The sequence below is a fragment of the Ceratotherium simum genome, chromosome 12 (assembly GCF_057802395.1).
Source record: "Ceratotherium simum simum isolate JZ-2026a chromosome 12, ASM5780239v1, whole genome shotgun sequence".
NCBI classification, from domain to species: Eukaryota; Metazoa; Chordata; class Mammalia; order Perissodactyla; family Rhinocerotidae; genus Ceratotherium; species Ceratotherium simum.
The window spans coordinates 53,885,748-53,902,380 of record NC_141911.1 but is presented as its reverse complement, the minus strand read 5'-3'; the positions used below and the strand labels follow the sequence as shown (position 1 = coordinate 53,902,380).

At 40.8% G+C, this 16,633-nt stretch overlaps 2 protein-coding genes across 5 annotated transcripts in view; one reads left to right on the top strand and one right to left on the bottom strand.

The window, feature by feature from the left end:
- The window catches only part of MFSD8 (major facilitator superfamily domain containing 8), a 39,158-nt gene extending 31,760 nt beyond the window's left edge, over positions 1–7,398 (bottom strand). The window contains exons 1-3 of one of the 2 annotated variants that reach the window (XM_087437629.1): positions 7,141–7,177; positions 5,632–5,678; positions 4,429–4,520 (exon numbers count right to left, since the gene is read on the bottom strand). In XM_087437629.1, coding sequence (XP_087293755.1) covers positions 4,429–4,447 — 19 coding nt within the window. In that variant the 5' untranslated portion in view covers positions 4,448–4,520; positions 5,632–5,678; positions 7,141–7,177. Of the gene's footprint in view, positions 1–4,428; positions 4,521–5,631; positions 5,679–7,140 lie in introns of both variants that reach the window. The other variant, XM_004426508.3, reaches the window with a different exon arrangement.
- A 17-nt stretch (positions 7,399–7,415) lies between these two features.
- Positions 7,416–16,633, top strand: part of ABHD18 (abhydrolase domain containing 18) — a 46,492-nt gene continuing 37,274 nt past the window's right edge. For 2 of the 3 annotated variants that reach the window (XM_087437630.1, XM_087437631.1), the window contains exon 1: positions 7,563–7,698. The gene's annotated coding sequence lies outside the window, so the exon portion shown is untranslated. Of the gene's footprint in view, positions 7,699–16,633 lie in introns of all 3 variants that reach the window. The other variant, XM_087437632.1, reaches the window with a different exon arrangement.

Here is a 16,633-nt window from a genome sequence, read left to right as displayed (position 1 = left end):
GTCCCTTTCAATCAATAAAAATGATCGCGAATGGATATGACACCTGAAACTGCTGCTGCAACCTTGCTGCAGCCTTTTTTTTTTAACCAGAAAAGTTATTGGAAAGCAAAGCCAAAGCCCCAGTGAACTCCACCTGGAGTTGTTTGACAATGGATCTAATAAGAAAAACTAAAGTACCATTTAACCAAATTTGAATCAACATTTTTTTCTGATATCTGTAGAAGGCATCCTAATAGATACACAATCCAAGATGAAACTGTATTACAAAGAATTGTTGAAAATATCCTTTATTTTGTACTTTTCTTTAGTTTTAGCTTTATTTAAAACGTATTTTTGGGTCAGCCCTGTGGCATAGTGGCTAAGCTCATGTGCTCTACTTCCGCAGCCCGGGGTTCGCCGATTCGGATCCCAGGCACGGACCTACGCACCGCTCAAAAAGCCATGGTGTGGTGGCGTCCCACATATAAAGTAGAGGAAGATGGCAATGGATGTTAGCTCAGGGCCAATCTTCCTCAATAACAACAACAACAAAAAAGTTAAAATGTATTTTCAGTGTTGAATCACAAACAAGACTAGCAAGTGAGAGAGAAGAAGGTGGTGACTGACGTAAATAGAAAAGATATGGAAAACAAGTTAGTAAAATGACCTTCACTAAATCCATCTCAGCGAAAGAAATCACTTGTAAAACTAACACCTACAGACTTAGAGAGTCTAAGCTTGGAAAAAAAATAGATTCCCTAAAACTCTCCTTTAAAAATGATCACAGTATTCCCAATGACATTCTTCGCAGAAATAGAACAAAGAATCCTAAAATTCATATGGGGCAACAAAAGACCCCAAATAGCCAAAGCAGTCCTGAGAAAAGAGAACAAAGCTGGAGGCATCACAAAACCTGACTTCAAAACATACTACAAAGCGATAGTAATCAAAACAGCATGATACTGGTACAAAAACAGACACACAGATCAATGGAACAGAATTGAAACCCCAGAAATAAATCCACACATCTACGGGCAGCTAATCTTCAACAAAAGAGCAAAGAACATACAATGGAGAATGGAAAGTCTCTTCCATATATGGTGCTGGGAAAACTGGACAGCCACTTGCAAAAGAATGAAAGTAGACCATCTGCTTTCGCCATACACAAAAATTAACTCAAAATAGATCAAAGACCTGAAGATGAGACCTGAAACTATAAAACTCCTGGAAATGTAGGCAGTACACTATTTGTCGTTGGTCATAAAGGGATATTCTTGAATTCCATGTGTACTCGGACAAGGGAAACAAAAGAAAAAATAAACAAGTGAGACTTCATCAGACTAAAGAGCTTCCGCAAGGCAAACAAAACCAGGATCAAAATGAAAAGACAACCCACCAGCTGGGAGAAAATATTTGCAAACCACATAGCCGACAAGGGGTTAATCTCCGTAAATATATAAAGAACTCACACATCTGAACAACAAAAAAACAAATAACCCAATCAAAAAATGGGCAGAGGATATGAACAGACATTTTTCCAAGGAAGATATACAGATGGCCAATAGGCATATGAAAAGATGTTCAACATCACTAATCATCAGGGAAATGCAAATCAAAACTACACTAAGGTATCACCTTACACCCGTGAGAATGGCTATAATCACCAAGACAAAAAATAACAAATGGTGGAGAGGATGTGGAGAAAAGGGAACCCTGACTCACTGCTAGTAGGAATGCAAACTGGTGCAGCCTCTACGGAAAACAGTATGGAGATACCTCAAAAAATTAAAAATAGGGGCTGGCCCCGTGGCATAGTGGTTAAGTGCGCGTGCTCTGCTGCTGGCTGTCCGGGTTCGGATCTCGGGCATGCACCGACACACTGCTTGTCAGGCCATGCTGTGGCGGCGTCCCATATAAAGTGGAGGAAGATAGGCATGGATGTTAGCTCTGGACCAGTCTTCCTCAGCAAAAAAGAGGAGGATTGGCATGGATGTTAGCTCAGGGCTGATCTTCCTCACACACACACACTAAATAAATAAATAAATAAATTGAAAAAGAAAATTAAAAATAGAAATACCTTTTGATCCAGCTATTCTACTTCTGAGTATTTATCCAAAGAACTTGAAATCAACAATCCAAAGAGGCTTATGCACCCCTATGTTCATTGTAGCATTATTCACTATAGCCAAGACGTGGAAGCAACCCACGTGTCCCTCAACAGATGACTGGATAAAGAAGATGTGGTATATATATATACAATGGAATACTACTCAGACATAAAAAAAGACAAAATCGTCCCATTTGCAACAACATGGATGGACCTAGAGGGTATTATGTTAAGCAAAATAAGCCAGACAGAGAAAGACAAACACCGTATGACCTCTCTCATATGTGGAATATAAACTAACACATGGACAGAGAGAACAGTTTGGTGGTTACCAGGGGAAAGGGAGTTGGGGGGTGGGCACAAGGGGTGAAGGGGTGCATTTATATGTCGACTGACAAATAATAATGTACAACTGGAATCTCACAATGTTATAAACTATTATGACATCAATAAAAAAATAATCACAGTATTGATAATTCCTATATATTTTCATTTCTTGTCATTTTTAACATAATTACAGTTCTTAATAAAATTTTTTCCTCATGAAGTTTTACTTTTTAATAACTATATTTTCAGAAATGATGTTAGATTACAATACATCAAACTATACAAATTAAGATTCTTGCACTTTACTATTCGTATGTTATGTGCCAATATAAAAATTAAATGAGGTTCACAGGCAACAAAAGAAAAAAATACATAAATGGACTACTACATCAAAATTAAAAACTTCTGTGAATCAAGGGACACAATCAGGAGTGAAAAGAAAAGTCCTGGAATGGTAGAAAATATCTGCAAATCATATATGTGATAAGGGGTTAATATCCAAAAAATATAAAGAACTTCTACAACTCAACAACAACAACAACAAGAAAACTCGATTAAAAACTAGGCACATGATCTAAATAGACATTTCTTTAAAGAAGATATACAAATGGCCAACACGCACATAAAAAGATGCCCAATATCACTAGTCATCAGGGAAACGCAAGTCAGAACCACAGTGAGATACCATCTCACACCCATTAGGACAACTAATATCAAATAAACATAAAGAGTTGTTGAGGATGTGGAAAAATTTGAATTCTGCCTATTGGTAGGTATAAATAGTGCAGCAGCTATGGAAAACAGTATAGCAGTTCCTCAAAAAATTAAAAATAGAATTATCACATGATCCAGCAATTCCACTTCTGGGTGTACATCCAAAGAACTGAAAGCAGGATGTCAAAGAGATATTTGCACCCCCCTGTTTACAGCAGCTGTTCATAAGAGACAAGAGGTAGAAGCAACCCACGTGTTCAACAGATGAATGGCTACACAAAACGTGGTATGTACTGAAGAGGATCAGAACACGCCAGCCCAAAATATGCCACTTGGGCATATCGATTATTTTGAGCTGAAGGCAACTAACAAACAGCAGATGCAGGAATGGGTCTCTGTCTTCCCCTTTTCTGCCTAAAAACAGGGTATAAATTTCCCCTGAGAAATGTGCTCTCCCAGACCAGGAAGAAGCGGACGTTCTTATCACTGGAGATGGAGAGTCGACACTGAGATGAGTCTCCACAACAAACCTTACTAAAATAACCCTGATCTTCCATTCGTCTCCTCCATATATTTCCTAGTCACTTTCCCACAATTTACCATCCCTCAAAGCCCAAACCCCTTTCCTTTTTCTAGCCACTTCTCCACAATTATTGCCCTTTGCTAAAATGGTATATAAGCCCCCAAGTCTAACCATTTCTTTGGAGTTTTCACTTCTTTTCTATGAAGCCCCGTGTGTCATGTAAAAATATTAACATCAAATAAATCTGTATGCTTTTCTCCTGTTGATCTGTTTTTTGTCAGTTTAATTTGCCCCAGCTACACAACCTAAGAAGGTAAAGGAAAAGTATATACTATTACTCAGCCTTAAAAAAGAAGGAAATTCTGACGCATGCTACAGCATGGATGAACTTTGAGGACATTATGCTAAATAAATGAAATAAACTAGTCACAAAAAGAAAAATACTGTATGATTCCATTTATATGAACTATCTAGGGTAGTCAAATTCATAGAAACAGAAAGCAGAATGGTGGTTGCCAGAGGCTGGGAGCAGGGGGGAAATGAGGAGTTGTTGTTTAACTGGCATAATTTCAGTTTTGCAAGATGAAAAAGTTCTGGAGATTGGTTACATAACCATGTAGATTTACTTAACACCTTTGATCTTAGAAATGGTTAAGATGGTAAATTTAACGTTATGTGGCTTTTACCACAATAAAAAGTAATTTTAAAAAATTAAATGATGTTAAAATATGACATTTTATCTGAATTTTTAAAATTATGTATAATTTCTAATACTTACCTACGCTGCTGAGAAACATAGTAAGATATAGAATCCTAATAGATCTCCATCGGCTCTTATAATGCTGCTCAGTTTCTATAATATTCCATTCACTACGTGTAAAGAAGAAAAAAGTAGTATAAAGTCATCTCATTATGTACAAATCTTCCTCTGGCACAATTTCATTTTATCTCTCATAAAGTCATGAAAGTGATGTGATAGAGATATAATTTATTAATATTGGTTTTCGCTGTATTAATTCATCTATGAATAAGCATTATTTCTTTCAATTTCCATGGATCGTATTTATACATCATTGTACACAGAAACCTGGGAGACACGAGGTAGCTTAAAACGGCACAATATTTTGCGAACTAATTATTTTGCTATTGTTGGCATGCTACAAATGGATCAATCAAGAGTGTTGCAATTCATTATGACAAAATGAATAAAGCATATCAAGATAAATAAAATAAACTAGCTACAACAATTAGATCTCCCACAGGTGAGATATACAACTACTAAGTATTAACAGATAATCACTGTCATCATTATGACATGCTCTACTTGATGACAGCAAATTAACTTTGCTGCAGGAAGCTATTTTGACTGGGTGCTTCCAGCAAAACAAATGCAGAAGTGATACCAAGAAGGTCTGATGTGACCTACGACATTCCTAGCTCTGGACCTCCTGGAACACTTGCCTTTGCTCCAACATGGGTTACCAGACAAGTTCTATTAGTGGACCAAAGAGAGACCAAGGCCCTCCAGACTGGGCTGATCTTTCATATAGATCTGTGACCTGGACTAAGGGCAAGGTGACACATGAGTGTCACTGAAGTCCTACTTCGGTCAGGTGACACATGAGTGTGTGTGCTCAATTACCTTTTCACATATGCATACGGCAAGAGTTAACAAATTTACCTTAATTTGAGCATTATATTTTCAAATAATTAAAACAAGCACAAGAGACAAAATGCCTTCTTATGTTCCAAGATTATTTTCTATAATAGACCTTACAGCTGTCAAATTAGTCTTCAAAAATGAAAGTTTTTTTTCAAATGTCATGTGACTGGCAGTGGTAGAAAGCGAAGGAAGAAGAGAGACAACGTTTATTAGATTTACTATGCACCAAGTATATTAGTTCCTGATATAATATACATCAAGTGCTTAACACTATATATACCATTCCATAAAAAGACCTTTCACCATAGTGTAGCATACCTGAAAAACAGCAGAACCCAAGATGACCATATTGGGAAATCAATACACTGGAATTTGGAATACATAATGCAGATAATTACATAAAGGCAAAAGGAACGCACCTTTCAATCCCACAGTACTGCACTCTGGTGTCACTTTAAGGCACTGGGTTAGCATTACATTTTTAATGAACCTATTATTATTTTCTGGAGATCAGAAGTTAAACTGATCATCACTAATAAGAACTATCATTAAAATAAGTCTGAAAATTTCCACATAACTATTTGCTCAGATCTTATCTAAGTTATGGAACCAAGAAAAGAAGTAAACAATTTGATTCTGAAAAAAAATGTAATAAAATTGTTTGTTTGTTTGAGTGACTTCAACTTGATTTGGAGCTTAGTCAAAAATCTTTCTTCTGTTAATGACAGCTATTAAATATTGAAGGGATGACAGAATTAGAAAATCACCATTTAATAACTAGTCTCCACGTAATAATGGATGAAGGCAAGGATCATCAACGGATCCTAAAACTTGTTGAAAGGTTGCTGAAGACAAGACAGTCACAGGGCCTCAAAGTATCACCCCACTGTCTACTTACTAATCACTAAAAGGAAAACAAGCCCTTATAACTAAGAGATATAACAGTTACCCTTTTAACCAGGTGGTCAACCTTGGCATCTGCATAGTGGGATGGCCTGGCATCTAATGCCTCCTGACACAATATATTGGGATGCTCTCAACGGGTTACAACCCATGGAATGTTCTTGCCAGAAATATTTGACCAGGATCTATTCAGAAAGAAACATTCCACAAATTCAGAATGTGAAATATTCTACAGAAAACTGACCTAAACTTATCAAAGGATTCAATGTTGGGAAAAACAGAGAGAGAAGGTCAGGGGACAGTTTTAGGTTGGGGGAGTCTAAAAAGACATAACAATCAATGTGTGAACATTTAGACAAACTAAATTCTACATTACTGTCCATAAACTAGAACCAAAACAACCAAAATTACAAGGGTCAAAATACACTTCATCTCTTACATGCTAAAAAATTAGTCTTTATTTATATATTTGGCATAGGACAAAAGCGAGCCCATTTTAGACAGGTTTACTTGCTAACAAAGTATCAAAAAGTTATCAGGCAATTAGATCAATACTAAAAGAGGTATCTTCAAGTATCGATCCAAACCACCATTTCGGAACTTTTGTGAAATGTGTAACATGATCAGCTCTGTAAATGGCCAAATGCAGAACGCAGTGGCTTGGCGGCTGCAACGCGGTTGGAGTTAAAGTCCCAGGGGCAGTTTGAGTTTCTCTAACACCTCCCCAGACCCGCCGGCTCACGGCGCCGAGCGGCCGGACGCCCTTTCTCGGCAGAGGGAGAGCATCTCCCGGGCTCGCGCGACCCGCCGCTGGCTCCCGCCGCCCTGGCACCCCTTGTTCGGCCCGGTGCGCCTGGCGCCGGGAAATGGGCAGGTCCCCATAGCGGAGGAAGGTGAGGAGGCTTTCCCCCAACCTCCGCTCACCTGCTTCCGGGTCTGTGGTCGCTTAAGAGCGGCTCCTGCTCAGCCTCCTTCCCCAGGCTCGCCATAGTTACAGCGCCCACGAGGCGGCGTGAGGCCAACTCTCGCGACACCTCCTGCTCCCTCCCCTTCTGTACGGCCAAAGCTGTCAAAATAAGCCACCAAATGCGCGTGCGCGCCCGCAGGCCAGAAGTGGGCGGAGCGTCCTGAGGTCAGAGTCTGGAGTCCTGTTGGCGCGGGAGTCCGGGCGGCGCCGGGCGGGAAGAGGTCAGGGCCGTGCCCTGTGTCCTGGTCCTCCTTCTTCGGGCTCTCCCTCTCCGCCTACCGGGACAGAGTTGCGGAGAGCCGAGGAGGACTCAGGGGCGTGTCCAAACGGCCACCCCGCTCCGTGCTCGTCCGTCTCCCTAGGCTTCGCTGTCGGCGGCCCCTGGCTCCTGCGTGCCTGGAGAGGCTGCTGTCGCTGCGGTTGGAGCTCGGACGGAAGGCGAGTCCCGGGAGCCACGGGAGCCGCGGTGCTGGGAGGCTCGGCCAGCTGGACAGCAGGCGCCCACCGAGCGGCCAGTAAGTGGCGGGCCCGGGCCGCGCTCTCCGAGCCGCTCCGCGCGCTGCGTACGTGCCAGGAGGCAGGGACTGGGGGAGCAGGGCTTGGCCGGAGACGCGGGGGTCCAGGGCGCGGGGCCGGGCGCGGGGCGCGAAACGAGGCCGAAATCCCGGGCGCACTCTGGAGGTCCCTTTCCCCTGTGGAAGGTGGAGGTGGCTGCGCGCTGTCATTTTCTCGCTCGGCTAACTACAAAGGCACCTTACCAGTAGTGCCTTGTTAGGTCCTGGATAGGGCCCTGAAGGTGGGGTCCAGGCCGTTCTAACCTGCTGATCCCCAGATCCGCACCCCACCGCCGCCGGGGGCGACTGGGGGCTCCAGCCTTGCAAGATGCTACTCAGCAGAGCCTGCTCCTGCAACCTGGGGGTTAGAAAATGCACAGCATCAGCTTAGCAATGACCAGCTCCTTCATCACAAGGAAGATGATATTTTTCGAAATATGTTATGGGTTTTTTTTTTTTTTTCTTCAGTAGATCTTGATGCTGTTTCTTTCCTAGTGCTTACATATTAACATGTTACCCCTACAAGTAGGCTTGTAAGCGAATTGGTAGCAGCAGTCACTATGTGTCATAATTACTGTTTTATTAGAGCTAATACATTCTTATGTGATTTCATTTGATCACAACTGTCCTATGAGATAGGTAAAGCAGACACATTTCTATTTTACAGAGAACTTAGCTCCAGAGAAGTTAATAAGTTACCCAAAGTCCACTTGGTGTGAAAGGGGCAGAGTTAGCATCCAGATTCAATTCTTTTCAACCAGTATTTATGAGCACTTACCCTATGCCAGGCCCTATAGTAGTTATACCTTGTGTTGTGTGCCATCACTTCTGATCTTCGTCTTGTTAGTGACCTTCCTGTGTGTATCCTATCAGGCACATCCCACTGGTGAACAGCTAAACTTGAAATGCGTTTTCTGTTAGTTCAGAATTATTTTCTGAATTCAGATCTAACATTTTGTACTTGGATTCAGTCTTGCAAATTTGTTTCTAACAGCTCACAAAAACATATCCGATTCCTATGATTGGTTCCAAGAGGGTACATGGGTAAAAAAATTACTATTTTTTTTTGCCATAATGTTACTTTATTTTTGGCTTCTTTTTTAATCCCTGGAATCTAACGCAGTGTGTAGCATATATATATATGTGTATATATGTCTGTATATGTATATTTGACAGAGGAGATTTTAACCAGTATTGCACCAAGCATAATAGTTGCTAGATAAATACATGTTGAATGAATGCTCATTGAATTACCTCATTTCATCCCTACAACAATCCTCTGAGGTGGGATTGTCTCAAGCATATAAGGAAATTGAAAGCATGGAAATTAATTTACCTAGGGTCACACAGCTAATAAGCAACAGAGCTAAAATCCAAGAAACACGGGACTCCTGACTGTAAAGCCTATGCTTTTTACCACCAGCCTTCCTGTGAAAAGAATGTCAAGAAGAATCTTTTCCCGTATCTCTTAAAATATATTAAAACAGGGAATCAACTTTTATATAAATGAAATAATTTGCTATTATGTATTAGGCCATGTATTATTCCCCTTTTATAGGTTAAGGTGGCTTACTCAAGGTCACACAGCTAGTGGAGGAACCCAGGTCTTCTGACACTGCTATTTTCCATTGCTGCCTCCAAGTGATGACTTTAGACCACAAAAGTACATGGAATGAGTGCATGTAAAACTGGTGAACTCTAAATACGCACTGTGTATTGTACCAATAAAGAAAAAGAAAAGAAAAAATAATTTCTTAGGAACACACACAACCCCCAAACAAAGTGAACATTAAAAAAACTTTTAAAAAACTTAATTATTTTTGTTAAAAGCCCATGGAAAAGAAGAGCTGAGTTTGAAAAGAGATTAGATTATTTGCTGAATGTTTCACAGAAGGATATGAGACAGTCCACCTGTTGGATTTTCTTAGATGACTGCTTAGAATAGATATCCACTCCACCTAACAAACAAACAAACAAACAAACTTCCTATTTTTTCCCAATCTTCTGTATTAGATTAAAAGGAATTAAATTTGTTGAAGTAGGGTAGTAGATTTTAATAGTGGAGATCTAGGGTATTTCTAAACTCTTTGCTACTTAAACTTGTATAGTCATGTGCTGCATGATGATGTTTCAGTCATCGATGGACCATATGTATATACAACAGTGGTGCTATAAGATGGGTACCACACAGCCTAGGTGTATAGTAGGCTATACCATCTAGGGTTGTGTAAGTTCTGTAGGGGAGGAAGAAATTTTCCTCTATCCTTTTAGGTTATTCTGGCTGGTCTAAGAATTAAATTGACATGAGACAGATGAACAGGAAAAAAAACAAGCAAAAGTTTAATAACATGTATACATGGGAGAAACCCAGGAAATCCAACTGACTTGCCATAGTGGCCAAAGTCCTTAGCTTAAATACTATCTTCAGCTAATCTCAAAAGATGTTGGGGGTGGGGAGAGTCAGAGGCTTCAAAGGGAAGGAAGGCAATTCACATGTAGGTGAAAAGGAGCAAACATTTGGAAAACAAGTGTTTGGCCACACAGAAACAGAACAACACAGAGAGGAACCCAGAAACAAGCTTTTCTAGGTTCTTCCCTGTCTACCACCTAGTTCATGTTATGCTAAGGTGATAGCTGGCTTCCAGAGACAGGTTTTTTTTTTTAATCTAAATTCTTTTAGGCAGTTAACGGGGAGATAACAAGAAAAACTTTCTGAGTCTTTTGTTTCTTAAAAATAATCAGCCTAAAATAATCCTCATGTTAAGGGGACACATTTTGAGGTGGCCAATTTTATTCCCCTTCAGTACACTCTATGATGTTTGCACAATGATGAAATCACCTAACAACGAATTTCTCGGAATGTATCCCCATCATTAAGCGATGCATGACTGTATTGAAAAGAAGTGATTTAAAAATGAAGCTATAAGATAAAGATTAGGTCTGCATTTTTGTGGAGTGAAGTTCTTGTACATGGTGGAATTTTTTTTTTTATTTCATTTATGCCTTTGACATATGTATCAACTATATGAGGATAAAAGTCTGGTAAAAATTAGGGTTGCATTGTTTAAATGCTTACATACCAGAGTGATAGGAGGTAAAAGTACTAGATGGCATAATAGATGTTGAGTGCCACTTTAGCAATAGAACTCATTTCTAAGAAAGATTTTCCATTCCTTGGCACTGTACTAGAACTTCTATTTTTGTTGCACTTTGTTTTTCCTTTTCACATTGGCTATATAAAACTATAGATGATAATTGTGTCAGTTTGGCTTGATACATACTTCAAAAGTGGGTACTGGTCCTGCAAAAGCTCACTGGTGTCAGTCCAGCCTGATGTGGGGGCTTTAAGTATCTGGCGTGGCTCCAAGTGGTGCCTCCTTTTTGGTAAATTAGAGTTATCTTTACCCTGGGCTTGGATTATTATCAGTTGTTGTTGGCACTGGATAGCAGTTAGCCCTGTCTGGAATGTTTAGAGCATCCCAAAAAACATGGTCTTTTATATTGTTCTTGGAACTGAAATGGGATTTAAGATCTGTGTAACCCCAAACTCCAGAACCAGACTTATAGTAAGCTGTGTGTGTGTGTGATCTGCTTGCTGTTCCTCATTGACCAGTTGTTTACTGGCAGGTAAATATAGCAAAGAATATGGTGGCTCTAGATTTGGAGTACTGACTCTCATGGCCTATGTTACACAGAACTAAAGTGATTAGGAAGGATTTTCTAGTATGGGGTTGAAATTTAGAAATGACTAAACAATTTAGGCACATAATAAATATAGTGCTTTATAAAATATTTGAAGAGTTCATTGTTCTCAGGTCCTTTCCTGCTTCCCTTGCAACTTTCTACTTTTGTATGTTTGTCTTACTGTGTTTTTATCTGTTATCAACCTAGAAGAATATTGTGTAGAAAAATGGGATGTCTCTTGAGCAATTTAGTACTTTTCTTCTTACTGTAAAATATGAGTGTTGGAATTTTGGTTTTTTTTACACTAACATGGAATCTGCTTATTGCCATTGATGCCACACATGTTACAAAGGAAGACATCGATCCCTGGCCTTTTCCTGCAACTGTAGAGAAAATAAATGTCCTGTAATACTTGCAAAAGACAATGAAGTCTTGTGTTATGATGACATGCCACTCTTCTACTGCAGTTTAATAAATATACACAAAAATGTATCAGTGCTATTTTTTGAACAATTCCAGAAAGATCCAAGGAGTAAAATAATTAAAATCATCATTCATCACTCAGAATTGTCTTTCCCCCATGTTTTTTTTTGTTTTGTTTTGCTGAGGCAGATTCGCCCTGAGCTAACATCTGTTGCCAATCTTCCTCTTTTTTGTTGCTTGAGGAAGATTCACCCTGAGCTAACATCCGTTCAGTCTTCTTCTATTTTGCATGTGGGTCACTGCTACAGCATGGCTGAGGAGTGGTGTAGGTTCGCGCCTGGGATCTGAACCTGCAAACCTGGGCTGCCGAAGCAGAGGGCGCTGAACTTAACCACTAGGCCATGGGCCTGGCCCCAGAATTGTCTTTTCTTATGCTATAGAACCCCCTGAATAGAGTTGCGTATCTAAAAATATAATAAGAGTTGTCCTCTTATTTGGAATATGGAACACTAATTCAGAATTTAAACTGTTCCATTTCCAACCCAGCTGGGTATAATTCAGTTCAACTCTGACGTTAATCACCCACAGATTAACACCACAGGTGTTAGTGCAGATCCCACAAGTTAAGGGATCAGTCCTCCAGGCACCATTACTTCCGATGCCAGCCACACTTCTGACTGACTTGGCTACAAATTTAGGGGTTCCTGTGACCCCTGTAGATGGATAATTTGCTAGAACAACGCAAAGAACTCAGGAAACCACTATACTTATGATTATAGCTTTATTTAAAAGGATACGACTGGGCCGGCCCATGGCTTAGCGGTTAAGTGCGTGCGCTCCGTTACTGGCGGCCCGGGTTCGGATCCGGGCGTGCACCGACGCACCGCTTCTCCGGCCATACTGAGGCCGCGTCCCACGTACAGCAACTAGAAGGATGTGCAACTATGACATACAACTATCTACTGGGGCTTTGGGGGAAAAAAAAGGAGGAGGATTGGCAATAGATGTTAGCTCAGAGCCGGTCTTCCTCAGCAAAAAGAGGAGGATTAGCATGGATGTTAGCTCAGGGCTGATCTTCCTCACAAAAAAAAAAAAAAAAAAAAAGGATACAACTTAGGAACAGCCAAATGAAGAAACATGAGACAAGGTATAGAAGGGAATGTGGAGCTTCCATGCCCTTTCCCCCTGGAGTCAGGGTTCATCACCCTCCAACATATCATGTTCATTAACTAAGAAGCTGTACCAAGCCTCAGTGTCCCGATTTTTTATTGGGGTGTTCATGATTGATTGGATCATTGGCTGTGTGATTCAACTCAATCTCCAGCTCTCTTTCCTTCTTGGAGGTCAGGCTGGCCTAAAGTCAACCCTCTAATCAAATGGTTGGTCTTTCTGGTGACCAGCCAGAAGCTATCCTTTTTTTTTTTGGTGAGGAAGATCAGCCCTGAGCTAACATCTGTTGCCAATCCTCCTCTTTTTGCTGAGGAAGACTGGCCCTGAGCTAACATCCGTGCCCATCTTCCTCTCATTTTATATGTGGGATGCCTGCCACAGCGTGGCTTGATGAGCAGTGTGTAGGTGCACGCCTGGGATCCAAACCTGCAAACCCTGGGCCACCAAAGCAGAGTGCGTGAACTTAACCACTATACCACCTGGCCAGCCCCAGCCGGAAACTATCCTGAAATTATCCAGGGACCCACCTTGAGTCAGTTTATTAGCATAACAAAGGCACTCCTATCAGTCAAGAAAGTCCAAGGAGCTCCATGCCAGAAACTGGGGTAAAAGACCAGATACATTCTTTTTTTTGTGTGAGGAAGATCAGCCCTGAGCTAACATCCGTGCTAATCTGCCTCTTTTTGCTGAGGAAGACCGGCTCTGAGCTAACATCCATTGCCAATCCTCCTCCTTTTTTTTTTTTTCCCCCAAAGCCCCAGTAGATAGTTGTATGTCTCATAGCTGCACATCCTTCTAGTTGCTGTATGTGGGACGTGGCCTCAGCATGGCTGGAGAAGCGGTGCATCGGTGCGCGCCCGGGATCCGAACCCGGGCCGCCAATAGCGGAGCGCGCGCACTTAACCGCTAAGCCACGGGGCCGACCCCAGATACATTCTTTATTATACTACACTGACATTTGCCCTTCAAGAAAAAACTAGTCAAGCAATTTAAACATATAATTCATATACTTCCTTGATTTTAGTAATTGCACTAAAGTAGAAAGTGTGGACAGCATTTCAGAAGCCAGTTTGCCTTTTACCATTTGTTTAATGAATAAAAAACAAAATAACTAAGAGGCAAGGGTTTCTCTTCTGTTTGGGTGGATTTTTTGTTTATTTTTGTGGGCAAGGGTTTTAAGTGAATGGAAGTACATAAACATGATTTAGACAAACTTTCAAGAGCCCACTTGCTTATAAACAAATGTTTATTCAGGTCTATGGAGTTTATTTGTTGTTTGTTTTCCTGTTGGTAAGAAAATGGAAAGAAGGTAATTATCACTTCTGGTATTGAAAGCCTTGAGGGTGTCAGCCCAGACAATCTACTCAAAGGCTAAGAAGTACAATTGGTTTCTCCCAGTGTGGAGACAGTCTCTTAGGTGGTCCTCATGATCCCATCTGCTGATGTTCACACTTTTGTGTAATCCCCTTCCTTTGAGTGTGGTCAGGACCTATGATTTGCCTTCTAACCCACAGAACATGGCAAAAGTGACTGGATGTCACTCCCACGATTGTGTTATATTATATGGCACTTGATGGGATGACATTCCCATAGTTACATTAAGTTACATAAGACTCTGTCTTGCTAGCATACTCACTCTCACTCTTCTGTTGGCCTTGAAGAAGTGAGCTGCCATGTTGTGAACTTCCTGTGAATAGAGCCATGTGGTAGAGAACTGTGGACAGCCCCTTGGAGCTGAGGCTGGCCTCTGGCTGACAAACAGCAAAATATTGAAGTTCTCAGTCCTATAGTTGCAAGCAAATGAATTCTGCTAACAACCTGAGTGAGCTTGGAAGCGGGTTCTTCTCCATTCAAGCTGGAGAACATCCATGAAATCTATGGATGAATGGAACATCCATGAAAACACAGCCCAGCTGACACCTCCATTGAAGCTAGATAAAACCCTGAAGCAGAAAACCCAGGTAGACTGGGTTCTTGGAAACTAATTCTCAAGAAAGGGGAATGAGAAGATGGGGGGAAACCAACTAGATTAGGAGATTTGTTCTTCAAATTCTTTTATTTAAAGCCCTTACTTAGTGAAGCCTTCAAATATTTAAATTATGCAGTGGCCTTTTTTGAAGAGAATAATACGAGCCTGGAGTTCTGAGATCAGTAGAAGAGTGAACTGCTTATGCTTTCTGAGAAGGTTTTCAAAAGGAAAAGAAAGTATCAATTTACTTCCTCTGAAAAATTTTGTAGAGAGACTATCAAATTAACTCCAGTTTCAAATTTTTTTTTCCAGTTTTTTATCGTGGTAAAATACACATCACATAAAATTTGCCATCTTAACCATTTATAAATGTACAGTTCTGGGCCGGCCCCGTGGCTTAGCGGTTAAGTGCACGCGCTCCGCTGCTGGCGGCCCGGTTTCGGATCCCTGGCGCGCACCAACGCAGTTTCTCCGGCCGTGCTGAGGCTGCGTCCCACATACAGCAACTAGAAGGCTGTGCAACTATGACATACAACTATCTACTGGGGCTTTGGGGGAAAAAAATAAATAGATAAAAATTAAAAAAAATAATAATAAAAATAAATATACAGTTCTGTGGTGTTAAGTTCAGTCATACTGTTGTGTAACTGTCAGCACCATCCATCTCCAAAACTCTTTTCATCTTGCAAAACTGAAACTGTATACCCATTAAACAATACCCCTCCCCCCCATTTCACCTTCCCCTCAGCCTCTAGTAACCACCATTCTGCTTTCTGTTTATGAATCTGGCAGCTCTAGGTACCTCTTATAAGTAGAAGAATCATACAGTATTTGTCTTTTTGTGACTGGCTTGTTTCACTTAGCATAATGTCCTCCGGGTTCATCCATGTTGTAGCATATGTTAGAATTTCATTCCTTTTTAAGACTGAATATTCCATTGCATATATATTCCACATTTTGCTTATCCATTCATCCATTGATGCTTCCACCTTTTAGCTACCAAATTCTACTAAGAAGGCAGACAAAACATGGCTAATTAAATAACTAGTGTTTATTTTAGAAAGAATACTAATTTTAGGTCTACCTTGTGACATATTGAATTCTTTTTTTTTTTTTGTGAGGAAGATCAGCCCTGAGCTAACATCCATGCTAATCCTCCTCTTTTTTTTGCTGAGGAAGACTGGCTCTGAGCCAACATCCATTGCCTAATCCTCCTCCTTTTTCTCCCCCAAAGCCCCCCAGTAGATAGTTGTATGTCATAGTTGCACATCCTTCCAGTTGCTGTATGTGGGACAGGGCCTCAGCATGGCCGGAGAGGCAGTGCGTCGGCGCGCGCCCGGGATATGAACCTGGGCCGCCTGTAGCGGAGCGCGCGCACTTAACCGCCAAGCCACGGGGCCAGCCCCGTATTGACTTCTCTTAAAATCAATATCTGTATTTTATTTATGCCATTTTATAGATTTGGATAGTTTATAATTTTAACAAATATAGTGTTTTATAGTTCTGTCTTTGCATTTGTGATATTATTGTGACATTTGTGACATACCTATGATTTATTTGATTTTCTAGCCTGGGGGTCAACAAACTATGGCCTGTGAACCAGCCTGCCTGTTATTGTGTGGCCTGCAAGCTAAGAATAGTTTTTACAGG